Here is a 26,906-nt window from a genome sequence, read left to right as displayed (position 1 = left end):
CCCAGCAATGCATGTACCCCCGGTTGAGAACCACTTATCTAAAATAGTTCTCCTAGACACACATACCCTTTGAACCCACAAAAATAGAGAAATGCAAATATTTCCCATGGACTATGAAAGCAGTGAAGACCTATAGTACTTAACTAGCTGAGAAATTACCTCCAATTCCTCACATCCTGTGCTAAAATACCTTCAAGCTACTACCTGCACAAAGTAAATCACATGGAGGGGGGGGGGGAAATCACCTTATTCTTAGCCAATAATTCTCTCAGTTTCTTCCCATGAAGGAAACACCAACTTTTCCAGGGCAGATTCAAAAATGCTGACAGAGCCCATTAGCCACCCCCGACCCCGGGAACAGAACCACCCAGCTAGGATCGGCCCCCACCACTAGAGCCCACTGGCATCATCGCAACACCCTCATCCTACCCCCGACGGGCGGCGGAAGCGGCGCGACGGGCGCCAGCGCCCCCCCACAGGAGCGAAGTCCCCTCGCCGAGGGACAGGGGGCGCCGGTCCCCCCCCCGCCGCGGCTCGCGCTCCCCCGCCCGGCGAGGGGGGGCGCCGGTGCCTGCTCCCTCACGCCGCTCGATGGCCTCAGGCCCGCTCGGTCAGCACCTACCCGGCCGCTGCTGGCTTCGGCGGCGGCCCAGCTCAGGGCGCAGAGCGCGGCCAGCAGGGAGCAGCAGGCCCTGACTAGGCTCCAGCGGAGCATCCGCTCCATGGCAGCTCCGGGACTCGGGCCGCGCAGAGGGGCCACCGCACCTGCCGGGCCCGCCGGCCGCGCTGCTCTGCGCCTGCGCGCTGGCTCCTGGCGGGGCGGGACCGGGCCGCCACGCCCCCCCCCGCGACCAGCGCGAGGATGACGGACGGGTGGCGTGTGCGCGTGGCGCCGCGCGGGGACTCGAACAAAGCGTGAAGCGCACCTCGCCCATTCCCGACAGCCGTTACCCTCCTCCCGCCCGTAACACCCGCTCCACCCCCACCTCACTGCCCGTAACACCCACCCCGCCCCCTACCACACCCCACTGCCCGTAACACGCGCTCCGCCCCCGCCCCGCTACCCCACCGTCCGAGACACCCGCCCCGCCCCCCATGTCTGTTACCCTCCCCACGCCCCCACCGCCCGTAACACCTGCTCCGCCCCCACCTCACTGCCTATTACCCCCGCCCCGCCCCCTACCACACCACCCATAACACCTGCCCCACCCACTCCCACTGTGCCCTGCTACGCCCCCTCCCCACTACCCCGTAACACCTGCCCTGCCCCCTCCCCACAGCCCATTGCCCCCACACACACTGGTGGAGAGCAGTGGGGAAAGGCTCTGGCAGGTGTGGGGGGCAGCAGGGAAAGGCTCTGGGCGGAAAGCAGGGGGCAGTGGGGAAAGGCTCTGGGGGGAAAGCAGGGGGCAGCGGGGAAAGGCTCTGGTAGGTGTGGGGGGCAGCAGGGAAAGGCTCTGGGGGGAAAGCAGGGGGCAGCGGGGAAAGGCTCTGGCAGCAGGGATAGAGAGATACTGAAGCCTTTCCCTGCTGTCTCACTGCTGCCAGAGCCTCTCACTGGCATGTGTAAGTAGGCTTGTCAGGTGTCTAGTTTTCTACCCGAACACCTCATCGAAAAGGGACCTTTGTGCCTCCGCCCTGCTGACCGGGCTGTTAGAAGTCCAGCTGGCGGCACAGTGGGGCTAAGGCAGGCTCCCTGCCTGCCATGGCTCCGCACAGCTCTCAGAAGCAATGGCATTTCTCCCCTCCAGCTCCTAGACCTAGGGGCAGCCAGGGGGCTCTACATGCTGCCCCAGCCCCAACTGCCAGCTCCGCAGCTTCCATTGGCTGGGAACCGCGGCCAATGGGAGCTGCGAGGACAGCGCCTGCAGACAGGGCAGCACATGGAGTCACCTGGCTGTGCCTCCATGTAAGAACCAGCGGGGGGACATGCCGCTGCTTCCAGGAGCTGCCTGAGGTAAGCGCTACCCAGAGCCTGCACCCTGATCCCCTCCGATGCCCCAACCCCCTGCCAGAGCCCTGAGCCCCCTCCCGCCTTCCAAACCCCTCAATCCCATCCTGGAGCCCCCTCCTGTACCCCAAACCCTTCATCCCAGCCCCACCCCAGCCCTTATCTCCCTCCTGCTCTCCAAGCCCCTTGGTCCCAGCGTGGAGCACCCTCCTACACCCCAACCGCTCATCCCCAGCCCCACCCCAGAGCCTGTGCCCCCAGCCAGGGCCCTCACACACTCCTACACCTCAACCCCCTGTCCCAGCCCAGAACCCCTTCCTGCACTCTGAACACCTCAGCCCCAGCATGGTGCCCCCTTTTGCACACAAATCCCTGTTCACTGGCCCCACACCAGAGCCCGCATCCCCAGCTGGAGCCCTCACTCCCGTGCACCCCAACACCCTGCCCCAGCACAGAGCCTCCTCCTGCACCTTGAACCCCTAATTTCTGGCCCCAGCCCAGAGCCCATACTTCCTCCCACACCCCAACCCCCTGCCTCAGCCCGGAGTCCCCTCCCATAGTCCAAACCCATCAGCTCCACTCCTCAAACCAGAGCCCCTTCCTGTATTCTAAACCCTTCATCCCTGGCCCCATCCCAGAGCCCTCACTGCCTCAGCCCAGAGCCTGCACCCAAGCCAGAGCCCTCCCACACCCCAACCCCCTGAGCCAGCCCGGTGAAAATGAGTGAGGGTGGGGAGAGGGAGCAACAGAGGGAGGAAGAAATGGAGTGAGCGGGGTGAGGCCTTGCAGAAGGGGCGGAGCATGGGTGTTCAGTTTTGTGGGAGTAGAAAGTTGGCAACCCTAGGTGTAAGCTCCACCCTGCGGTGAAGCTCCATGTACATTACACATTTCTGCCAGCTGTGCACCATGGAGACAGCCTCAAGGAGACATCAGACAGGTGGGCTGATCTGAGCTCCAAGGCTGAGGGCCAAGCTATGCCCCTAGTATGTTCTCTGCATACTAGGGGCATAGCCATGGCCCAGCTATGCCCCTAGTATGCAGAGAACAAGCAAATAGTTCCCAAACCAACCCCCACTCTCCAAGTCCTGCACACAACACTGCATACAACACTCTCCAAGTCCTGCTACCTCCAAGCACAGTCTGCAGCTATGCCCTCTGAAATGCACATTAGCTGCCTCTGTTTGCAGCAAGCACTCAACACCTAGCTAGGGGTTGAGAGCACCCCCCCCACCCCTTCCAAGCCCCAGCCATCCCTGGGGCCTGGCCTTTGTACAGTGCCAAGCTCTTCCCAGGACATGGACAGCTTTAGTTCCTCCTGCACCATCAGGCATTGGTCCCTTCTGACTGCTCCCCAGCTGGCATTAAGTGCTCGTGGCAGCAGCTACTGGAGAAGGTACCCCGGCCCACCGCTAAGGCAAAGCCAGGGTTGGGTGGGTACTCTGCATTCCTTCGCCCCCCCACCCCCCCATAGCTGGGGTCAAGTTGGAAGGGAGAGCGCTAGATGAGGAGCTCTGAGCACCTCTCAGGCCTGGTACAAGGCAGCCCAAGGTAGAGGCTGCTCTGGTCAGCCCAGGGACGTTGGCTCAGCCACATGGGTGGGCTCAGAGCTGGCGTGGCTTGCAGTTGTTAACCCCTTGTGCAGATGGAATCCCAAGTGTTCCAAGCCATGTGGTGCACTGGGTCAAGGTGAGATTTGGCCCAAAAGCAGCATGGAGGAGACCTGTAGTTCCCTGCCCTTGGAGACTGGCCTAGAAGCAGGAGATCCAGCCGCTATTCCAGCTCCATGACTAGGAGGCACCTGCCCACTCCCTGATGACCCTGCTAGCTTGGGGAGATACCTGGTGGTCTTTGCCAACTCCCTCACCTTCATTTAAAAAGGTACCAGAGCCACAGGTCTGATGGCCAAGGAGAGTTTATTTTGTTAACAGCTCGACAAGCGGGGAGCCAGGTGCCCAGTGCTGCCAGGTGCCCAGTGCTGCCAGGCCCAAGGACCATGAGTTAGGCCCGGAGCCTGCCATTCCCACACACCTGCAAGGAAAGAGACACATCAAAAGTGGGGCCAGCCCTGGGGCTGCAGGGCCTGCATGGGAGGAAGCAGCACAATGATGGGCACTGCCAGGCTGGTGGGGTCCATGGGACCCAATCTCAGGGCTCTGCCATCTGCACTGGGTTACCGAGCGCCTGCTGAAGGTCAGGCCGTGACATGGGGCTAGCTTTATGACTGCACCTTGGAGCCCAGAATGGGCGACTTAGCACCCCTGCCCAGCAGGACCCGTGCCCCAGAGGATGCTGGGAGCCCCACCAATATGTGTCACTCCTGACTCCTTGCAGTCAGGGAGCTGGTAGGCAAGGCTCATGGTGAGGGGGCGACGCACGTGAAGAGTTCCAGTGCAGGGAGAAGGAAGGTGGCTTGCTCTAGGAGACTGGCCAATCAACCTGCCCACACCCTGGCTGGCCTCCCCTGCTGCCACGCAGATCCAAAGGCCTGGGCTTCAGCTGCTCTCCTCCTGAGGCTTACAAAGCAAACACCAGGGCATGGATCAGTGCAACCCTCTGTGCGCCTAACTCTCCAGGAGTCCTGCCTGAACAGGGCAGAGCCCAGGGGGGCTCTGGAAGTGTCTACACTGTGGCTGGGAGTGAGCCACCCAGCCTGAGAAGAGACTTGCGCTAGATCCCCTCACTACTGTGCTAAAAATAGCTGTGTGGCCACTGCAGCTTGGACAAGAGCTCCGCTCTCACATCACTCGACCCACTGGCTCTGTGAGCTTGGGGGCTAGTCTCCGCTGGAGCTGCAATGGCCACACAGCGATTTTCTAGCATGCTAGCTCGCTCCCAGCTGAAGTGCAGCACAGGCAGACATACCCTGCCCCACATGTCCCCGGTTCTCTGGGCTGGGAGCCACCTTCCCAGGCCACAGAGAGGTCTGGGCACCAAGGAAGGCCTGCCCATTGGGTGGGCGGATCCCAGCAAGTGCCCTGGGACCTGGGGATCACTTACCTCAACCCACAGGTCGGTGGGGCACTGATACCGCATTCTCCCCCAGCTGCTGCTGGGCTGAGACCCAGAGCATCTCTGTCAAGGGGTAGCGGCAGCGCAGAGTCAGCCTGCAGAGGGAGACGCTGGCTTAGCCAGGTGGGTGGGAACTTTGGAGTTCTCAAGCCAGTTGACACTGGCTGCAGGGACACCCCTCCCAGCCCCATAGCTGGCCTCACCTGTACCGCGAGTCCCGGGTGATGATGGGGGATGTGGGTGGGACCCCCTCAGGCACAAAGGTCACCTCATTCTCATACACCAGGTAGCCTCCTTCAAACTGTGCAGGGGAGACAGGGTCAGAGGGCAGACAGCAGCGAGGGAGGCTGGGATTCCTTGGGCTTCCCCCACCCCCGGGAGCTCAGCACCCAAATCTTAGTGAAATCCAGCCTGCTAGAAATGCCAGCCCCATGGAGTCACAGCTTCTGGTGCACTCCCAGGACTACCCACCCCCTTTGCATTAGGGGCACACGCACACACATCTCCCTGGGCGATGGGGCTTGGCTCAGCTAAAACACAGGGTCTGAGGAGAGCGAATCCAGCCATCTGGGCTGGCCTCTAGCTTTGGTGGGGGGCCTGCACCCCAGATAGCTTGCTTTACTGACACCCAGCCTGCACCACCACCCTGCTGCCACCCCATGGCAAAGCCCTGCCACCATCCCAGTGGGCCCAGCATCAGAGCATGACTAAGCGAGAGCTGCAGAGCCCTACAGCATTAGACCCACCCTCCTGTCACCAGATGCTCCTCCCCAGTCTCAGCCACCAGCTGCCAGCCCTCCCCACCCCCAAGAGGAAAGTATGTGCCATGGGGGGCTCACCCGCCGTGTGGTCCCACAGGAGGCCAGAGAGAAGGAGAAGAGGGCCCGTGAGGAATCAGAGGCCACTGGCCCACAGTCTGGGTCCTTCAGGTGGGTCCGGCGTGGGTCAAGGGCAGGCTTGGTGTCCCGGCTCAGCACCATGGCCACCAAGGTGCCGTTGGGCAGGCACACTGTGCCCAGGAAGGGTGTGGGGGGGAAAGAGTCAGGATCAGACCCAGAGTTCCCACCTTCACCCCTCATTCACCCAGCAGGAGCTACTGGGTCAGCATGAGGCTCTCAGACCCCTCTGCTGCCCCACAAATCCTATGCATGGTGTGGTCAGTGCAGGAGGGATCTGTGGCCGGTGTGGATAATCCCAGGTGGGGCAGCCATTCCCCATGGGGTGGGGTTGGGGGCAAGGCTACAGTCAGGATGTGAGGCCGATGGCTGCGTAGGAGGTGGGTTAAGGAATCTCAGCCCAGGCCCCACTGGCTGAGCCAGATCTAGAGGAAAAGGGATGCCTGTGCCACTGATCACTTTACCCCAGTGGAATCTAAGGCCCAGAGGCACCCCCCTACCCACCCCCACAGGGGACATCCCATGCTTCTGGCAGGAGGTCTCCACCCAGGCACTCACCCAACAACTGCCCAGTGGGGAAGGTGCAGACAACGGCGAAGGAAGCCAGGACTGAGCGAGTCTTGTTGTCCCGCAAAGAGAAATCCAGCCGAGCCGTCAGCCCTTGGAGGGAGATGCTCTGAGGGTGTGAGAGTGACTCGGGGGCTGAGCACCAGCCCTGGCACCAGTCATGAACCCTCCCTGCCAGGTCCCAGCAGAGCCCAAGGCTTTGGAGAGGTCAGGCATCACTAGTGCTTGGGCTGGCTCCTGCCCCCATGCGTCCTGAGAGCAGGAGGGGCAGGGGCTACCCACAAGGCCTTGCTGGGGATGACACAAGGCAAGCTGGGACCAAGGAGGCAGCCAGCCAGACCAGTCCAGAACTCCAGCGAGAGCTAGATCAGTGGGTTATCCCAGTTCCCAGAGTGCCAGGCCCCCTACCCATTCTGTGGGGCAGCAGCCCCTTCACCCCTATTCTTGGAGGAACCATGCTGTAGGCAGAAACTGGCTGCTTTGTGGGATTTGGAGTCACTTCCCTCTCAGAGGCAATGAGTTTGCATGTTGGATTTTGCCCATCCTCCATGGCACAGTGGGGCAGGGGGAGGTGTCACCCAACTATGGGTGCCACTACCTGGGCCTTGGTGTGGATTTGCAGAGACTGTGGCCTATCATCGAAAGCCAGGCTGGGGAGACCAGCCAGTGTGAGAGATGCCTTCTCTTAGAATCTCTCAGGATACTGGTGAGAGAGCTACAGGAGTAGGTGGCTAGGCTGAGAAGCATCCGTGAACACAAGGAATTCCTTGAAAACTTGCATATAGAGATCTCCAAGGCTGAGGAACCAATCCAGCTGGAGACGACTGCAGTAGCACCCACCAGGGCAGAAGGAAACAGCTCCTTCACAGAGAGAAATCTGGCTGCTAGTTACTTCCGGCAGCAGGCAGTCCTCCACTCTGGCTCCCAACCCCCAGCTGTAGACATGACAAACCAGTATTCTGCCCTGGCAATAAAGGATGAGGAATCCCCTGCAAAGGTGAAGGAGGCCAAGGCTGCAAGGATCACAACCACTACTCCGAAGAGGAATCGAAGGGTGGTGATGGTAGGTGATTGCGTTCTAAGGGGGACAGAGGCATCCACCAGCTGGCCTGACCTGGCATCCTGGGAGGCATGCTGCCTCGGGCCCGTACCTGAGATGTTATGGAGGGATCATCCAGCCCTCTGACTATTACCCCATGCTGCTTATACATGTGGGCACTAACAATACTGCCAGGTATGACCCAAAGCAGATCCAGAGTGATTACAGGGAGGGAGAGTGAAGGACTTTTGGGCACAGGTGGTATTCTCATCTATCCTTCTGGTTGAGGGCAGGGACAGACATGTTCTGGAGGTAAATACATGGCTAAGCGGATGGTGTCACCAGGAAGGCTTCAGCTACCTCAAGCATGGGAGCCTGATCTGAGAAGGACTGCTGAGCCCAGATAGGATCAGCCTATCCAGGAAGGGGAAGAGTATGTTCAGATAGAGACTGGCTAACCTAGTAGATGGGCTTTAAACTAGATTCAACAGGGGCAGGAGACAAACGCCCATAGGTAAGTCCAAACATGGAGTTGTGGATGAAAGGTTGGAAACATGGGGGAAACATGGACAATCATAGAGGGGCAATGGACAGACAAGAAGGGATATTGAGGGGAAATCTAATGAACACCTGAGATATCTGTATCCTAAGGCAAGAAGTATGGAGAATAAACTGGAAGAACTAGAAATACTTGTGAATACTCACAATTATGACATAACTGGCATCAGAAACTTGGTGGGATAATTCCCATGACTGGAATGCTGGTATAGAAGGGTACAGCTTGTTCAGGAAGTACAGGCAGAGAAAAGGGGGAGGTGGTGTTGCCTTGTATATCCAAGATGTATATGTTTGCACTGAGGTTGAGATAGAAGTGGGAGGCAGACCTGTTAAGGGTCTGGGTAAGGATCAAAGTGGTAAAAAACAAGGATGGTGTCATGATAGGGGTCTACAACAGACCACCAAAGCAAGAAGAAGTGGCTGAGAGTTTTTTTAAATAACTAACAAATCGTCCAAAGCACAGGACTTGGTGGTGATGGGGGACTTCAGCTACCCAGACACCTGTTGGGAAAATAACACAGCAAGGCACAGATTATCCAAGTTTTTGGAATGCAAGGGACACAACTTTTTATTATAGAAAGTGGAGGAAGCAACTAGGGGAGAGGCTATTCTAGATTTGATTCTGACAAAGTTGAGAATTTGAAAGTGGAAGGCAGCTTGGGTGAAACAGATCATGAAATTACAGAGTTCATGATTCTAAGGAATGGTAGAAGAGAAAAGAGCAGAATAAAGACAATGGACTTCAAGAAGGCAGACTTCAGCAAACTCAGAGAAGTGATAGGTAAAATCCCATGGGAAGCAAGTCTAAGTTTAAGAGTTCAGGAGAGTTGGCAGGTTTTTAAAGAGACATTTTTAAGACCACAAGAGCAAACTATACCAGAACGTGGGAAAGATAGGAAATATGGTAAGAGACCGCCCTGGCTTAACCAGGAGATCTTCAGTGACATGAAACTCACAAAAGAGTCACACAAGAAGTGTATAGTAGGTCAAATTACAAAGGATGAATATAAAGAACACTACAAACATGTAGGGACAAAATTAGAAAGTTTAATCTCAAATTTTGCCTTGACCTAACTAATGATATAAATGGTAAGAAGAAAGCATTTTACAAATACATGGGAAGCAAGAGGAAGACCAAGGACAGGGTAGGCCCATTACTCAATGAGGAGGGAAAGACACTAACAGAAAATGCAGCAATGGCTAAAGTTTTCACTAAAAAAGTTAGCAGTGATCAGACAACTAACAGAGAACATCAGTGTAAATGGGGTAGGGTCTGAGGCTAAAAGAGGAAAAGAACAAGTGAGAATATCTTCAAGTCAGGAGGGTTTGATGAAACACCTCCTAGAATACTTAAGGAACTGGCTGAAGAGATCTCTGAGCAATTATCTTGGAGGATGGGAGAGATAGTTGAGGGCTGGAAAAGAGTAAATATAGTACCTAGCTATAAAATGGGAAACAAGGACAACCCAGGGATTACAGACCAGTCAGCTTAATTTCTGCACCTGGAAAGATAATGGAGCAAATAATCATTTATTTGTAAGCATTCTATTTGTAAGGACCTAGAAGACAGGAACAGTCAACATAGAATTGTCAAGAACAAATCATGTTGAACCAGCTTAATGTCCTTCTTTGACAGGGTTACCTTGTGGACAGGGGAAAGCAGTAGCAGAGCTTTGGATACTGTCTCACATGACCCTCTAGAGAAGTATAGCCTAGATGAGCCTACTATAAGGTGAGTGGAAAACAGTTCCTAGAGAGTCATGCTGGAAGGGCATGGAAGGGCATAATGAGTGGGGTCCCGCAGGGATCAGTTCTGGGTCTGGTTCTGTTCACTATCTTCATCGGTGATTTAGATAATGGCATGGAGAGTACACTTACAAAGTCTGCAGATGATACAAAGCTGGGAGGATAGGATTAAAATTCAAAATGATCCGGACAAACCGGAGAAGTGGTCTGAAGTAAATAGGATGAAATTCATTAAGCACAAATGCAAAGTACTACACTTAGGAAGTATCAGAGGGGTAGCCGTGTTAGTCTGGATCTGTAAAAGCAGCAAAGAGTCCTGTGGCACCTTATAGACTAACAGAAGTATTGGAGCATGAGCTTTCGTGGGTGAATACCCACTTCGTCGGCAGGGCCATCTCTAACATTTTTGCTGCCCCAAGTGAAAACAAAGATCGCCGCCTCGCCCCCCGAGCGTCACGTCGCCCCAGTCCCCCGAGCGTCGCGTCACCCAAGTCCATGCCCCCCCCGAGCGCCGTGCCGCTGAAGCCCGCCCCTGCCAAGCGCTGCGCCGCCCAAGTCCCTGCCCCCAGCACGGCACCACGCCTCCCAAGCCCCGCCTCCCCCCAGCACCGCCCAGCCGAACCAAAACAAAAACAAAAACAAACCCCGAGTGCCACCCCGTCCCAAGGTGCCGCCCCAAGCATGTGCTTAGTAGGCTGGTGTCTGGAGCCGGCCCTGTTCGTCGGATGCATGTCATGTCATGCAGCCGACGAAGTGGGTATTCACCCACGAAAGCTCATGCTCCAATACATCTGTTAGTCTATAAGGTGCCACAGGACTCTTTGCTGCTTTTACACTTAAGAAGGAACAATCAGTTGCACATATACAAAATGGGAAATGACTGCCTAGGAAGGAGTACTGAGGAAAGGGATCTGGGGGTCAAAGTGGATCACAAATTAAATATGGGTCAACAGTGTAATACAGTTACAAAAAAAGCGAACATCATTCTGGGTTGAATTAGAAGAAGTATTGTAAGCAAGACACGACAAGTAATTCTTCTGCTCTACTCCGTGCTGATACAGTCCCAACTGATATTGTGTCCAGTTCTGGGCATCACATTTAGGAAAGATGTGGGCAAAGTGGAGTGAGTTCAGAAAAGAGCAACAGAAATGACTAAAGGTCTTGAAAACGTGACCTATGAGGGAAGATTGAAAAAACTGCATTTGTTTAGTCTGGAAAAGAGAAGAATGAGCAGCAACATAAGTGTCTTCAAGTACATAAAAGGTTGTTACAAGGAGGAGGGTGATACATTTTTCTCCTTGACCACGGAGGAGTGGAGAAGCAGCAATGGGCTTAAATTGCAGCAAAGGAGATTTAAGTTGGACATTAGGAAAAACTTCCTAACTGTCAGGGTGGTTAAGCACTGGAATAAATTACCCAGGGAGTTATGGAAACTGGATTTTTTTAAGAGCAGGTTAGACAAACACCTGTCAGGGATGGTCTCAATAATACTTGGCTCTCTCTCAGTGCAGGATACTAGTCTAATGACCTATCGACATCCCTTCCAGTCCTACATTTCTATGATTCTATGCTCAGGGCACATCAAGAAACCCAAATCCCAGAGAAGATGAGCCAAAAAATCTCTTTTGTTGTTACAGCGAGGCTCTCTTGAGAGACAGGCTGCGCTGGGTGGCATGAACCACAACACTCATTCTTTTCTCATGTGGTTCCACTGAGGGTTAGCAATTGAAGCCAGTTTCCTCTCCCCTGTGACAAATGGGACTGGGAATAATTTGTCAGAAGTGACAGTTTGTGGGAAAAACTGTGATGACGTTTCCCAAACATTAAAAAAAAATGTAAATGTTCCTGAACCAGCCCAAGTGTTTTGGTTTTTGTGATTGGTCTGGGTTAGAAATGAGGGGGCTTCACCCATTTTCTTACTGCTTCTCCAAGGCAGCAAGCGTTCGGGATGAGAAACCCAGGTTTTGCCCTGGGTTCCCGTCTGAAAGACTGCATCTGGAGGAGACCGTCTGGAGCTGGGGTGTCCAGACCACAGGAAAGTTCAACAGTTTGAAAATTTCTCACAAAATGAAAGTTCCAAAAAAGTTTCATGTCAGAAAAAATGAGTCATTTTGAATTCTAGAAAATGCTGCTGTTCCGTTCCCAGGATGGAGAAGTCAGGAGGAAGTGACTGGCTTTGACTTCTGGCCACGTTCCTGAAGAATGGCTCCATCCCAGGGCAGCTGAGTTTGCTGACTGAAAGCTCACCCATTGGAGTCTGAGCACCTCATGTGTTTGGAAAGTGATGGGAACACGTGGATGTCCCCAGTTAAAAGTAGGTGGCAGGCAGCCTTTTTTCTTGCTCCCTCCCAGGAGAACTGCAACCCCCACCAGAACATTTTCCATTCTCCTTCCCCACTGCTCTTGCCCCTCCCCACCCCCAGCTCCCCCACCTACCTCATACACCAGCCCAGCAGCCAGAAGGGGGACAGCCAGGTGGAAATGGCGACCATCATCAGACACTCTGTAACTGTGGGGGGCAGCCAGCTGGCTCAGGGGCCGCTCTCCGACATAGGGAACCCAGAACCGGTCCAGTGTCCCGTGGGTCATCAGCAGGGCCAGCGCCCCAGCCTCACAGGAGCCCTGGAAGCTGGGGGGCACTAACAGGAGCAGAAGGGGTTAAATATGGGCCCAGTCACTCTGAGCACTCCAGAGCCAAGGGCTCAGCCAGGCCCTGCACTGGGATGTGGGAAGCTGCAGGCCATGGCCAGGAGGGGTAGGGGCACTGAGCCAGGAGTGGTAGGGGTCCCTGAGAGCCACAGGACCCCCAACACACACACACCTGCCACTCATGCCAACCCCACCCATGCCCCTGACCTCCATGTTTCCCCCCACTCACACCAATCCCAGGCCCTGCTTGTCCATGCCACCTTGCTGCACTCACAGTGCCCCAGCCCATGCCCACACAGCTACCCATGCCCCTCCCACCACCCCCAGCCTGTACATAAGAACATAAGAAAGGCCGTACTGTGTCAGACCAAAGGTCCATCCAGCCCAGTATCCTGTCTACCGACAGTGGCCAATGCCTGGTGTCCCAGAGGGAGTGAACCGAACAGGCAATGATCAAGTGATCTCTCTCCTGCCATCCATTTCTATCCTCTGACAAACAGAGGCTAGGGACACCATTCCTTACCTATCCTGGCTAATATCTATTAATGGACTTAACCTCCATGAATTTATCCAGTTCTCTTTTAAATACTGTTATAGTCCTAGCCTTCACAACCTCCTCAGGCAAGGAGTTCCACAAGTTGACTGTGCGCTGTGTGAAGAACTTCCTTTTATTTGTTTTAAACCTGATGCCTATTAATTTCATTTGGTGGCCCCTAGTTCTTGTATTATGGGAACAAGTAAATAACTTTTCCTTATTTATTTTCTCTACCTCACTCATGATTTTATATACCACTATCATATCCCCCCTTAGTCTCCTCTTTTCCAAGCTGAAAAATCCTAACCTCGTTAATCTCTCCTCATATGGGACCCGTTCCAAACCCCTAATAATTTTAGTTGCCTTTTTCTGAACCTTTTCTAATGCCAGTATATCTTTTTTAAGCTGAGGAGACCAAATCTGTATGCAGTATTCAAGATGTGGGTGTACCATGGATTTATACAAGGGCGATAATATACTCTCCGTCTTATTTTCTATCCCCTTTTTAATGAATCCTACCATCCTGTTTGCTTTTTTGACTGCCTCTGCACACTGCATGGATGTCTTCAGAGAACTATCCACGATGACTCCAAGATCTTTTTCCTGACTCGTTGTAGCTAAATTAGCCCCCATCATGTTGTATGTATTGTTGGGGTTATTTTTTCCAATGTGCATTACTTTACATTTATCCACATTAAATTTCATTTGCCATTTTGTTGCCCAATCACTTAGTTTTGTGAGATCTTTTTGAAGTTCTTCACAGTCTGCTTTGGTCTTAACTATCTTAAGCAGTTTAGTATCATCTGCAAACTTTGCCACCTCACTTTTTACCCCTTTCTCCAGATCATTTATGAATAAGTTGAATAGGATTGGGGGGACCCTTGTTACCCCTCTCCATTCTGAGAATTTACCATTTATTCCTACCCTTTGTTCCCTGACTTTTAACCAGTTCTCAATCCATGAAAGGACCTTCCCTTTTATCCCATGACAGCTTAATTTACGCAAGAGCCTTTGTCAAAGGCTTTCTGGAAATCTAAGTACACTATGTCCACTGGATCCCCCTTGTCCACATGATTGTTGACCCCTTCAAAGAACTCCAATAGATTAGTAAGACAATTTCCCTTTACAGAAACCATGTTGACTTTTGCCCAGCAATTTATGTTCTATGTGTCTGACAATTTTATTCTTTACTATTGTTTCAACTAATTTGCCCGGTACTGACATTAGACTTACTGGTCTGTAATTGCTGGGATCACCTCTAGAGCCTTTTTTAAATATTGGTGTTACATTACCCACATAGCTAACCCACTGTCCATCCCACTGCCCACAGCCCATGCCCACACAGCTACCTACTGCCCCCCACACCACCCCTAAGCCCTATCCAAATAGCTACCCACTGTCCCTCCCACCACTCCCAGCCTGTCCCCACACAGCTACCCACTGCCCCTCCCACCACCCCCAGCCTGTCCCCACACAGCTACCCACTGCCCCTCACACCACCCCCAGCCTGTCCCCACACAGCTACCCACTGCCCCCCACACCACTCCTAAACCCTATCCACACAGCTACCCACTGCCCCTCCCACCACCCCAGCCTGTCCCCACACAGCTACCCACTGCCCCTCCCACCACCCCCAGCCTGTCCCCACACAGCTACCCACTGCCCCTCCCCCCACCCCCAGCCTGTCCCCACACAGCTACCCACAGCCCCTCCCACCACCCCCAGCCTGTCCCCACACAGCAACCCACTGCCCCTCCCACCACCCACAGCGTGTCCCCACACAGCTACCCACTGCCCCTCCCACCACCCACAGCCTGTCCCCACACAGCTACCCACTGCCCCTCCCACCACCCACAGCCTGTCCCCACACAGCTAACCCACTGCCCCTCCCACCACCCACAGCCCCTCAACGAGCCAGGCCCTCCCCCAACTCACCCACATCTGGGACATCACAGGTGATGAGCCCTGCCTGGGTGAAGGCCTCCCCCGTGGGCAGCAGCTGCAGGGTGTAGTTGAGGCGCAGAGTATAGCGCCTGAGGGGGCCGTGCAGGTACTGCCGGGAGGACAGTCGGGGTCAGAGTGGGGCTGAGGAGCTAGACAACCCTCCCCTCCCCCAGCTCTCCTGCAAGCAGCCTAGTGCAGCCCTCACACCCTGGGGCACTGAGTGAAGTGGGCCGCCCTAAGGCACCTCCATGCTATGCAGGGGCAGCTCCAGGCACCAGCGCAGCTCCAGGCACCAGCGCAGCAGGCGCGTGCTTGGGGCAGCAAGCCGCGGGGGGCAGTGTGATGGTCCCCATGAGGGCGGCAGTCAGGCAGCCTTTGGTGGCATGCCTGCAGGAGGTCCGCCAGTCCCGTGGCTTCGGCGGCAATTCAGCAGCGGGTACGCCAAAGGCGCAGGTCCGGCAGATCACCTGCAGGCAAGCCACCGAAGGCTGCCTGACTGCCATGCTTGGAGCAGCAAAAAACATAGAGCCGCCCCTGGCACTATGCATCCGGATGGCTATAGGCCCAGCCCTGGTCTGGGACCCTCCTCTTCTGCTGCCCTCCATGCCAGCCTCCACCCCCAGGCCAGCTGCTGCATGGACAGGGCAGCCCCCGGGCACCAGGGCAGGGGAGAGCCCTGGGGCTTGGACAGCATCTTATCCTTCCCTCCATGTGCACAGGAGCCCATTGCCCTGGCGCCCCATGCCGCCTCCTCACCACCCCATCCCCCCCACCGTCACCTGCTGCTGCACCAGGGGGTCAGCAAAGGGCACCCTCAGCCCAAAGGCCCTGGTGTCGTTGGAGTTGGGGGCCTCATGGGGGTCAAAGCCACGATCCTCAGCCTCAGGGCGGCTGAAGGGACGTCCGCCCACCGAGACAGAGACCAGCTCCACGTCGGGCAGGAAGTGCCCCAGGCGCACCTTGAAGTAGCCCTGCGCTGCCACGGTGTCTGGGGGAGGAGACGGGTGCACTGGTTGGTGGGGTTCACTGGAGCACTCCCCCAGGCAGCCAGTGCCCTAGCCCAAGCAGCCATGACCCCAGGCTGGCAGCCCCATGCCCAGGGCAATGAGCCTGGCTGAGACCTGCAGCAGCTCATCCTGACATTGCCCGGTGAGCATGTGGGAATTTTTGTAATAGTTTTATGAAAACTCTGCATGCCTCAGTTTCCCCCATTCACTCTGTATTGCTGCCCGGGGGGCAGGAGCTAATTGTTCCTCTGGGCCAGGTGCTGGAGTCAAGTGGGCAGCAGATGAGCCTGGCTAGGTTTGTCATGGAGCCAGTAGCCCAGGGCTGCGTGGAGCCAAGGGACCTGCAGCATAAAGAACTCAGCTGCCTCCCGCACGTCAGACAGAACGAGGGGCCTGGGGAAAGCAGGGCAGGGAGCGCTGGTCACATGGGCTTCGCTTTCCCAGACTAAGCCAGGCTCTCTCAGCTCTGCATTCCAGGGGCCCAAGAAACACTGCCTGTGTCTCTGCGTCTGGCCGGCTCTGAACGGCGCTTTGCAGGGCATGGAACAGCAGCGCTGCAGCCAGACGGCCTGGCGTGAGTAGCAGAGCCAGGAGCTCGCTCAGCCTACGGCCCAACGCAATCAAGGGGCCACACCCCAGAGCCAGTCTAAAGGCTGTAATCCCTGTGCAAAGATGGGGCTTTCCCCCCCTCACACAAAGCACCCTTGGTGGCAGGGGTCTGACGCAGGGTCAGTGGGGGCAGGTGGGGAGAGGAAGCCGAGACAGGGAGTCTGGAACCAAGCTCTCCCCAGAGCTGGGGGTGACAGGGTCTCACGAGGGTCATTTAACCCCCCCATTTTAGACTAAAGTCAACCTCTAGGGCTCCCTCCCCCACCTCCCTGTAGGCTAAGAAGGAGCCATTTCCATCACGCCCCTCCCCCGCCCAGGCCCCTCCAGCTCAGATGCCAATGGTCACTCTGCACTCAGCAGCATGGCGGGGGTGCGGGGGAGCAAAACCCAATGGGGGATTTTGACCTTAGGGTGGTTAGAGGAGCTGAATCCAAACAATTCGAAACCAGGCAGGGTCGGGTCGGTTTCCTATGCCCAGAGAAGTGACAAGCGTTCCCCCCATCCCCCACCAAACCAGCCCCTAGACCCAGTTCCCATGGGGCAGTTCTGTCTGCCGGAGCAGGGGCTGGGATGGGCGGTGGGGGTGGGCGGGGAAGGACGTTCCAGGCTCTTATGGAAGGGGACTTTTTTAAAGCCGGCAGCTCGAAGGCGCCTGGGGGCTCTTGCCAGGTGGGGTGAGGAGCCCCCCATGCGAGGAGCTAGGGGGCTCTTCTGCTGCAGAGGGGGCACAGTGATCTGGGAGGGGGGCAGAGGCCCGGGCCATCAGAGAGGCAGAGCTCCCGTGGGAAGCTGATCTCCAGAACTCCCTCACGTGGCCTGAGCACCCCTTTCCCATCGAGCTGGGGGTGGAGGGGCAGCAGGGCTCGGCCAGGCCACAGGGATCCTGGGGGCTGCACCTACCGTCGATGATCCGGGGCGTCTGTGGGGAGAAGGGGGTGCGGATGGGACGGTAGCTGCGGTGACGGGTCCGGTCACTTTCATCCCCTTGCCAGTGCCGGTCCAGCAGCAGGTGGATGCTGTACCTGGTGCCATAGCGATTACCCACCAGGGCGCTCTGTGGGGAGGAGGGGGAGCAGTGACAGCCCCTATGGGGAGAGCCCTGACTCCCTCCTAGGAGGAGAGAGCTCCACCATATGACAGCCAGGACCAGCTCTTCCATTGACCCCCCTCACACACACTCACTCCAACCTGCAGCCCCGTGGGGTGAGGGGATGGACCAGGGAGGAGGCCAGAGCTCAGTTGCTCCAAGTTCTCAGGAGCTTTGGGGAGCCAGGGATGCTGGGAGAAGCTGCTGCAGGGAGCGGGATGATGACACACACCCTGGGCACAGACTGGGCGGCAGCAGCAACAGTTAGTGGGAACAGGTCTCAGACTGGAGATCCAGGCCAGTGTCCCACCCCAGGCCATGCTGTGACTCCTGGCATCTATCACGGCTCAGGGAGGGGTGTGGAGTCTAGTGGGTCAGAGCGGTGGGGCGTTCCCCCCATTGGCTTGGGGCGGGGAGCCAGGATTCCTGGGGCGGGGAGCCAGGATTCCTGGGTTCTCTCCTGGCTCAGGGAGGGGTTTGGAGTCTAGTGGGTCAGAGCGGGGGGGCTGGGAGCCAGGACTCCTGGGTTCTCTCCCCGTCTCTGCCACTGCCCTGCTGAGTGACTGAGGGGCCTCACTTTCCCCCTTTCTCTAGCCAGGCTGTGAGCTCTTTGGAACGGGGACCCTTGCACCAGGGGAGCAGGAAGCATCAGTCACAGGGGTCTCGGCACAGGACCCAGCCCGGCGGCTGTGCTGCCTCATGCCTGGGCACCTGCGCACTGACCTGCAGCAGCCCCCCGGGGGCACCGATGGGCACCACGATGCGGATGAGCCTGGAGTCTGTCAGGAAGGTGTAGCCATTGCGTGCAACAGTGCCCGCGTCAATCACACGACCATCCAGGCCCATCTGAACCTCGTCTTGGTACTGCTCTGGCCACAGCACCAGGGATGGCAGGATCCGCGGCGTCACCCAGCTCAGGCTTGTAGCATTGACCACTGGGGAATCTAGGGACAGGAGGCCATGAGCCCCACCTACTGGTCCCCCGAGCCCTGCCCCAGCTCTGCCAGTGCCCCTCACTCCTGACCCGCAGCCCCCTGCGAGCCCAGCCCTGCAAGTGCCCTTCACTCCTGACCCACAGCCCCTGCTAGCCCAGCTCTGCCAATGCCCCTCACTCCCGCCCCACAGTCCCTGCTAGTCCAGCTCTGCCAGTGCCCCTCACTCCCGCCCCACAGCCCCTGCTAGCCCAGCTCTGCCAAAGCCCCTCACTCCCGCCCCACAGCCCCTGCTAGCCCAGCTCTGCCAAAGCCCCTCACTCCCGCCCCACAGCCCCTGCTAGCCCAGCTCTGCCAAAGCCCCTCACTCCCACCCCACAGCCCCTGCTAGCCCAGCTCTGCCAGTGCCCCTCACTCCCGCCCCACAGCCCCTGCTAGCCCAGCTCTGCCAAAGCCCCTCACTCCCGCCCCACAGCCCCTGCTAGCCCAGCTCTGCCAAAGCCCCTCACTCCCGCCCCACAGCCCCTGCTAGCCCAGCTCTGCCAAAGCCCCTCACTCCCGCCCCACAGCCCCTGCTAGCCCAGCTCTGCCAAAGCCCCTCACTCCCGCCCCACAGCCCCTGCTAGCCCAGCTCTGCCAATGCCCCCTCACTCCCACTGCACAGCCCCTGCTAGCCCAGCTCTGCCGGTGCCTCTCACTCCCACCCCACAGCCCCTGCTAGCCCAGCCCTGCCGGTGCCCCTCACTCCCACCCCACAGCCCCTGCTAGCCCAGCTCTGCCAATGCCCCTCACTCCCACCCCACAGCCCCTGCTAGCCCAGCTCTGCCGGTGCCCCTCACTCCCACCCCACAGCCCCTGCTAGCCCAGCCCTGCCGGTGCCCCTCACTCCCACCCCACAGCCCCTGCTAGCCCAGCCCTGCCAGTGCCCCTCACTCCCACCCCACAGCCCCTGCTAGCCCAGCTCTGCCAATGCCCCTCACTCCCACCCCACAGCCCCTGCTAGCCCAGCTCTGCCGGTGCCTCTCACTCCTGACCCACAGACCTGGGTTTCCGCCCCCCAGCTCTGCCAGTGCCCCTCACTCCCGCCCCACAGCCCCTGCTAGCCCAGCCCTGCCAGTGCCCCTCACTCCTGACCCACAGCCCTGGGTTCCTGCCCCCCAGCTCTGCCAGTGCCCCTCACTCCCGCCCCACAGCCACTGCTAGCCCAGCCCTGCCGGTGCCCCTCACTCCCGCCCCACAGCCTCTGCTAGCCCAGCCCAGGGCTCCGTCCAGGACTCACTGACAGGGCAGGCCACAGCTGTGTCCACCATGAGGATCATCCAGGCCTGTTTGTAGAACACTGTCACTCTGGCCACTTCCACCTCCAGCCCCTCCACCTGTGGAGAGTGGGTCAGTGGAGGGGCACAGAGAGAGGTCCCATGGCCTCATCAGGGTCCTTCCCCATTCTCCCTCCCCAGCCAACCTAGGAATCTGACCCCTGCTGTGACCGGATTTGACTGGTCCCTGGCAGTATCCCAGGGGCACCTTGGCATGGAGCAGTGCTGAGTCAGCACCTGACTGCTCCTTCTGCCCCACCAGGGGCTGGGCATGAGCCTACCATGCAGCCAGGGGCCACATGGTGCCAGCAAGAGCCAGGCTCCCAAAGACTCCTGATAGCAGCCTTGCCCCCCATCCAGCCAGCCTCCCCACTGTGCACCAGGCTCCCACGCGCCCCACTGGGCCCACAGTGCCCCCCAGACTTCCCCCCCACTGTGCACCAGGCTCCCACACACCCCACTGGGCCCCACAGTGCACCCAAGGCCCCCCCAGCCACACCTCACTGTGGCCACCGTGCCCTGCCCTGCCCCCCAGGCTCCCTCACTGAGGTGATCTCGCTCTGGGCTGTGCCGTAGGGTGCCCGGAAGAGGACGCGGGTGGCCGTGGTGTTGACCCCGTAGCCCAGGGTGTGGGCCTGCGTGGCGGGCATGCTGAGCAGGGATCCGTTCCGGAAGTGGAAGACAACCTGCCACACCTGGTTCAGTGCCCCCTGGGCCTGCAAAGGGGAGAGACATAAGGCTGAGTCCCCACATATGCCGGGGAGGGAGCAGGGGTCCTGGCACTGTCAGGTTACACCCCTCCACAGATCATGGCTGGGTTACATGTGGCAGGGGCAATCCGGCTGGACCCACTGGGCACTTCGCTTCCGCTGTGCCCTGGGGAGTCCGTGCCTGCTGGTTTCAGAGTAGCAGCCGTGTTAGTCTGTATCCGCAGCTGATGGGCCAATACCTGGCACGGTCCATGGCCATGGGGCAGCAGGACAGCTAAGTGCCCTGGCTCATTGCTGCTCTGTGGGCAGGGTGTGCCAGAGACAAGGCTGCTCCCCAGGTGCCCATGCCAAGCTCCGGGCACCGTTCGTGGCTGGTAGAGGGACCATGATGCCACAGCTGCACCAAGTCCACTCACCACCGGCCAGGCAGCGATCCAGTCCTCATTCAGCACTTCCCTGGCGATGCCGGGCACAGCCCGCCGGACCGACACCTGCAACAGGACAGGGCCAGCTCAGGCTGGGGAAAGAAACCCTGCTATGGGACCTCTGTCAGCATCACTTCACACAGGGGCCTGCAGGCATAGGCGGTAGGTTATATACACCTGTGGTGCCCGGGCTCCAGGAATATTCAGGGCCGGGTGCCCTGCTCCAGCAATATTTGGAGCTGGGTCTCTCCCCCGGCCCTGCCTGGATCGGGCCCCGGCCCCCGCGGGTCTCCCCACGCCGCGTCCCTGCCTGGAGCAGGTCCCAGCCCCCGCCTGCCACCACCTCCCGCGTGCCCACCCCCCCCCCCACTGCGCCCCGTCCCTGCCTGACAAAAAGCAGCCGTGCCTCTCCCTTGCCTGCTGGAGCTGTCAGAGATCTGCTCCCGGCAGAACGGCTGTCTGCTGTCCCAGGGTCCTAGTGCCTGTCCTCCACTTATGGCAAGGCAGGCTGCCCTTACCCTGAGCCTCTCCAATGCCCCAAACCCTCAGCCCCAGCCAGAGCCCTCATCCCCCCGCACCCTAATCCTCTGCCCCAGCCCTGAGCCCCCGCACATCATGAACCCCTCATCCTTAGCCCCACAGCCCTCACCCCACACCCCAACCCTCTGCCCTGAGCCCCCTCCTGCATCATGATCACCTCAGCACCAGCCAGAGCCCTCATCCCCCTGCACCCTAATCCTCTGCCTCAGCTCTGAGCCCCCTCCTGCATCATGAATCCCTCATCCTCAGCCCCACAGCCCTCACCCCTGTACTCCCTCCTATCCCCAAACTCTCTCCCCAGAAGGTGCACCCCCCCCTTCCCACACACCCCTTCCCAACCCCAAACTCCGTCCCAAAGCCTGCACCCTTCACCCCCTCCTGCACACCCACCCCCTGCCCCAGCCCAGAGCCTGCACCCAGCACCCAAACTCCATCCCAAAGCCTGCACCCTGCACCTCTCCTGCACCCTAATCCCCAGCCCAGGATCTGCACCCCAGACCTCCCCCACCGAGCCCCCTCCCAGAGCCTTAGGCAGGTGGGGGCGGAGTTTGGGGGGGCGGAGTTGGGAGGGCGGGTTCTGGGCACCACCAAAATTTCTACAAACTTGCCACCCATGCCTGCGGGGAGCCCCCCCCCCCGCCAGCATCACCCTGCCCAGTGGCTCTGGGGCCTGCCCTAGGGACCCCTACCAGGAGACAAGCCCTTCCCCCTCACCCCATCCCCCACCATGGCCCCCCTCACCTCCATGTAGTTCTCCTCGCAGACAATCTCCCGGGGGCTCCAGGGAGCTCCCAGGGGGCAGCGGATGGTCATGTCATAGGGAATGCTGGGCCCCACAGCGCCTGTCACCTCCACCCGCAGCTGCAGGCTGAAATCCTGGTCAAACTGGGGTCCCCCAGGAAACAGAGACTACAGGTTAGACCCTGCCCACCCTCAGGGCTGCTCCAGCACCGGAGATGGGGGGGCCCACAGCGCTGGCACCTAGACATCAAGTACCAGGGGGAGCAGAACTGGCTGCCCAGCTCTGGCAGGACTCCTGGGTTCTCTCCCCAGCGCTGGCAGGGGAGCGGGGTCTAGTGAGTTACAAGGGTGGGGAGCTGGGAGTCACACATGGGCCCCCCAGCTCCTGGAGGGCAGGCCTGGGCACTGGGGGCACTCACCGTGTTGCGGACGGAACAAGCCAGGAAGGAGATGCGGATCTGGGGGTTCCCACGGAGGTCAGTGCCTGCCATGAATCCGCACTGCGAAGCCAGCTGCCGTGTCACCTCGATGTACTGCCCTGACTCGGCTGGGGGGAGACAGCATCTGGGACCCCCACCAGTACCTCCCCACCCCCCCAGCACCTGGTGCCCTGGCACCCTCCCGCCAGCCTCCCGCCACATGACCCCTATCCCAATGCACCATCCCAGGACACCCCCACCCATGGGTCTGTACCTTGCACCAGCCTCTGCTCCAAATAGCCAGGAAGCCCCTCATGACCCCTCCCTACTCACTGTAGACCCCATAGCGCCAGCGGCTCTGCCCCACGAACGCCTTGTCCAGCCAGATCCAGAAGTAACGGCCCCGGCACTCAGTGCGAGCAGCTCCTGGGGGGATTGGCAGTGTTACTGGGGGCAGCACCAACCCCAATCAGCACCATGCCTGGCCAGGAGACTCCAGAGTGCCGGAGGCCTAGTCCCCCAAGCCTGGCTCCCCTCTTGGGGCTACTGCTCCAGGTCACAGGCCAGCTGTGCTCACAGCAGGGGCCGCCCCATCCTGATAGCCCCAGCCTCCTGCCTCCACCACCAGCCCCATCTGTGTTGTACCTCCCACCCAGAACCCTATCCTGCCCCCCATCACAGGGGCCCCCCAGTTCTCCCCTCCCAGGCCCTGGGGTAGTCATCAGAGTCTCTGTCCCAGCACCCCAAACAGGGCTTAGTCATTCTAAGCCCCCCAAGTCCCAGGATTCCCCACTCCCACCCCCCAGCAGGCACCGTCCCTGCCCCCCAGGAGACTCACCGTCGGGAAAGGACACAGAGCCCGCGTGCCAGGGCACCACCACCCAGAGCAGGCCCAGCCTGCAAAGAGGAACAGGGCAGGTCACACACAATACAGGGGCTGCCCTCCTCGGGGTCCCTACTGGGTGCTAGCCCCAGTTCCAGGCAGGGAGGAGATCTAGTGGGTTAGCACAGGGGGCCTGGGAGGCTGGGGCAGAAGGCAGCCTCCCCCATATGGCAGGCATCCCTCCATGCACAGACCCTTCCCCACAGAGGCTATTTGGTCACAGATGGATTTTGCCCCCCGCCCCCAGATGCTCGCACAGGGCAAGGGCGTCCCACTAGAGACTGGAGGGGGTGGGTCATGCACCAGCCTGGGGCATGGGGTCAAACCCAGCTGACATAGGTGCCCCATGTGACCATGACCAAGTCCCTTAGCCTGTGCCTCAGTTCCCCCCGTCGCCATACCAGAGGGATCAGTGCTCTCTGGGAAGGACTATTCCAGCTGGCCAGGGGATGGGTGTGGGGCAGCACCCAACACAGACTGGGGCCTGTGTGTTTGAACCTTAGGGGTGCTTTGGGCCCCAATGCACTGGGTGCAGGGTTGGGGCTGGGAGATGCCAGGCTGGACACCCGTGGTCCAGATGGACAAATGGCTGTGCCCCAGGAGAGGCAGTTATGGGCGCTTGCTCTGTGCCCTGGCCACTCTCCATCTCACCTGCCTTGGCTCTTAGGCTGCAGGATAGTAGGTCAGACCCTCACTGAGATCAGAACCCAGTCCTGCTGGGCCCCATGCACCCTGACCAATCCCAGCCCCCCACCCCCTCTCCCACACACTGCTGCCCCACCCCAGGCCCTGACCAATCCCAGCCCTGCCCCCGCCCCCTCAGCCACACACTGCTGCCCCACCCCAGGCCCTGACCAATCCCAGCCCTGCCCCCGCCCCCTCGGCCACACACTGCTGCCCTGCCCCAGGCCCTGACCAATCCCAGCCCTGCCCCACCCCAGGCTCTGACCAATCCCAGCCCTGCCCCTGCCCCCTCGGCCACACACTGCTGCCCTGCCCCAGGCCCTGACCAATCCCAGCCCTGCCCCACACCAGGCCTTGACCAATCCCAGCCCCACCACCACCACCCTTGGCCATGCCTTGCTGCCCTGCCCCCAGGCCTTGCCCAAACACAGCCCTATCTGCCCTGCTCAACTCCACAGTGCCAGGTGCTACACGGACTAGTTCCTGTCACAGCAGCTAAGACAGGGCTTGGACACCCACCCCCTTGCTCCCAATGGACCCCGTGTCCTGGGCTGCAGGAGACTCGCCACCAGCGGTGCAGGGACTATGACACTGTGATGAGCCAGACATTCTCCCCTCACCCAACTGTGCGGGGGGAATGGCACTTCCCCCCGGCTCTGCTCCTTCCGCGCCCATGGCAGGGCTGCCAGCACTGGGAATCCCTGGGTGCTGGTAGAGCTGAGATAGGAGCTGCCTTGACAGCAGCGCTGTCCCAACACTGGCCTTGGAGCCAAGAGACCCACACACACACTGAGACCCAAACCCAAACACCAGCCACATGCCCTTGGCATGACAGGAACCCCAACACCCTCCGACAGCAGAGATACTGGCCAGCCTGCTGACAGATACCTGCCTGCCGCTCCCCCCACCACCACCCAAAGACGGGGGGCCCAGTGTACTGACAGATACTGCCCCCCACAGCCCAGAGATGGGGGGCTCAGCATCCTTATAGATACTGCCCCCCACAGCCCAGAGACGGGGGACTCAGCGTCCTTACAGATACTGCCCCCCCACACCCCAGAGACGGGGGGCCCCATGACCTTACAGATACTGCCCCCCCACAGCCCAGAGACGGGGGGCCCCATGTCCTTACAGATACTGCCCCCCAAACACAGCCCAGAGACGGGGGACTCAGCGTCCTTACAGATACTGCCCCCCCACAGCCCAGAGATGGGGGGCCCCATGTCCTTACAGATACTGCCCCCCAAACACAGCCCAGAGACGGGGGACTCAGCGTCCTTACAGATACTGCCCCCCCACAGCCCAGAGATGGGGGGCCCCATGTCCTTACAGGTACTGCCTCCCAAACACAGTCCAGAGATGGGGGGCCCAGTGTACTCACAGGTACTGCCCCACCACCACCACAGCCCAGAGATGGGGGCCCCAGCATCCTTACAGATAATGCCCCCCCACAGCCCAGAGATGGGGGGCTCCGTGTACTCACAGGTACTGCCCCCGCAACCACAGCCCAGAGATGGGGGGGCCACCATACTTACAGATACTGCCCCCCACAGCCCAGAGACAAGGGGCCCAGTGTACTCACAGTTACTGCCCCCACAACCACAGCCCAGAGATGGGGGGCCCTGTGTACTCACAGATACTGCCCCCCCACAACCCAGAGACAAGGGGCCCAGCATCCTTACAGATACTGCCCCCACCCACAGCCGGGCAGAGATGAGGGGGCAGGCTGCTTACAGACGCCCAACTCTCCATCTCCGGTCCCCGCAGCTTTACTGCCAGCCAGGATTGCCTGCCCCAGCCCTGCACCCACCACACCATTGCTGGGGCAGCCCCCACTCACCTCATGAGGAGCATGGTGGGCATGCCAGGTCCTGGGGCTCTAGGCAGCTCAGCACAGTGCAGCGGGTGCTGCTGCGAGAGGCAGGCGATACAGCCCTGGCAGGCTGGCAGCTGATTTGCTGGGCTGGGTGGAGACAGGCTGGGAATGGGGTGAGAGTGCAGTTCTGTGGCCTTGGAGAAGAGATAAGGCCGGGGGCTGAGCTTCCCTGGGGTGGGGGAGTCGGGACTCCTGGGTTCAGTCCCTGGCTCGGGGGCTAATCACTTAGAGCAGAGGATCTGGGAGGCGGAGCGCCTGGGGCCAGTGCCAGCTGTGCCCCTGCCCTGCTGGCCTGGCCTTGGGAGTCCCTTTCCCTGCTGTACCACTGCGATGGTGGGCAGGAGGTGCTGGGGGAGGGGCGCTAAACAGCTGATCGGCTGGTGGGTGTTGAGCACCCACTATTTTTTTTCTGTGGGTGCTCCAGCCCCAGAGCACCCACGGAGTCAGCGCCTCTGCCACAGACCCTTAGGGGTCCACCAGTATAATCCGGGATGGAGGGTGTCTGTGAACGTGCCAGCAACCAGAGGTGACACTTGGGGGCACACAGGGTCACGTGCCCTCCCCCCCCTCAGATTTCTGCTTTCCATTTAGCACAGAGGCTTTCCAACTGTGGGACGTGTCCCCTGTGGGGGTGGAGGGGAATGTTCTGGGGGCCAGCCCAGTGTGGCGGGGCTCAGGGAGGCAGCACCACCTCCACCCCCGACTCAGCTCAGCCAGTCTGGGGGGGCTTTATCCAAAAAGTTCAAACTGGCATTGCCACTCGCCCCCCCTTCCAAATGTTCC

At 59.1% G+C, this 26,906-nt stretch overlaps 2 protein-coding genes and 1 long non-coding RNA gene across 8 annotated transcripts in view; 1 reads left to right on the top strand and 2 right to left on the bottom strand.

Moving 5' to 3' along the window:
- Nucleotides 1-3,953, bottom strand: part of MMP24 (matrix metallopeptidase 24) — a 165,541-nt gene extending 161,588 nt beyond the window's left edge. The window contains exon 1 of one of the 3 annotated variants that reach the window (XM_044985521.1): nt 3,816-3,953. In XM_044985521.1, coding sequence (XP_044841456.1) covers nt 3,816-3,821 — 6 coding nt within the window. In that variant the 5' untranslated portion in view covers nt 3,822-3,953. Of the gene's footprint in view, nt 1-622; nt 891-1,646; nt 1,725-3,815 lie in introns of those variants that run through there. The other 2 variants (XM_044985523.1, XM_044985520.1) reach the window with 2 other exon arrangements.
- LOC123348127 lies at nt 2,164-13,413 on the top strand. Of its 2 annotated transcripts, XR_006573171.1 has the most exons (4): nt 2,164-7,486; nt 9,657-9,752; nt 11,699-12,080; nt 13,356-13,413. It is a non-coding gene; the product is annotated as an uncharacterized LOC123348127 (long non-coding RNA). The 2 variants fall into 2 exon arrangements; XR_006573170.1 differs by lacking the exon at nt 13,356-13,413 and having other exon boundaries at nt 11,913-12,808.
- On the bottom strand, nt 3,848-26,245 carry LOC123348124. Of its 3 annotated transcripts, none has more exons than XM_044985516.1 (18): nt 26,088-26,245; nt 23,519-23,577; nt 23,014-23,106; nt 22,681-22,808; nt 22,262-22,405; nt 20,972-21,046; nt 20,391-20,561; nt 19,809-19,905; nt 18,321-18,541; nt 17,411-17,564; nt 15,674-15,882; nt 14,886-15,003; nt 12,203-12,405; nt 6,415-6,532; nt 5,800-5,969; nt 5,164-5,261; nt 4,949-5,055; nt 3,848-3,979 (listed from the first exon to the last, which is right to left on the bottom strand). In XM_044985516.1, the coding sequence occupies exons 1-17, from the start codon at nt 26,108-26,110 to the stop codon at nt 4,950-4,952; spliced, it is 2,187 nt and encodes a 728-aa protein (XP_044841451.1). In that variant the 5' UTR covers nt 26,111-26,245; the 3' UTR covers nt 3,848-3,979; nt 4,949. The 3 variants fall into 3 exon arrangements, with proteins under 3 accessions (XP_044841451.1, XP_044841453.1, XP_044841454.1); XM_044985518.1 differs by lacking the exon at nt 26,088-26,245 and adding an exon at nt 24,215-24,288; XM_044985519.1 differs by lacking the exons at nt 22,681-22,808; nt 26,088-26,245 and adding an exon at nt 24,215-24,289.
- Nucleotides 26,246-26,906: the final 661 nt, after the last annotated feature.

The sequence above is a fragment of the Mauremys mutica genome, chromosome 13 (genome assembly GCF_020497125.1).
Source record: "Mauremys mutica isolate MM-2020 ecotype Southern chromosome 13, ASM2049712v1, whole genome shotgun sequence".
Lineage (NCBI taxonomy): Eukaryota > Metazoa > Chordata > Testudines > Geoemydidae > Mauremys > Mauremys mutica.
This window is presented reverse-complemented; position numbering and strand designations above follow the sequence as displayed.

Coding starts and splice junctions, on each gene's coding strand:
- LOC123348124 (XM_044985516.1), bottom strand. CDS start 26,110: ATGCCCACCATGCTCCTCATGAG. Junction 21,047..22,261: donor GCGAGGAGAACTACATGGAG/GTGAGGGGGGCC, acceptor GTCCTGTTGCAG/GTGTCGGTCCGGCGGGCTGT. Junction 5,970..6,414: donor CCCCACTGGGCAGTTGTTGG/GTGAGTGCCTGG, acceptor TCCTGGGCACAG/TGTGCCTGCCCAACGGCACC.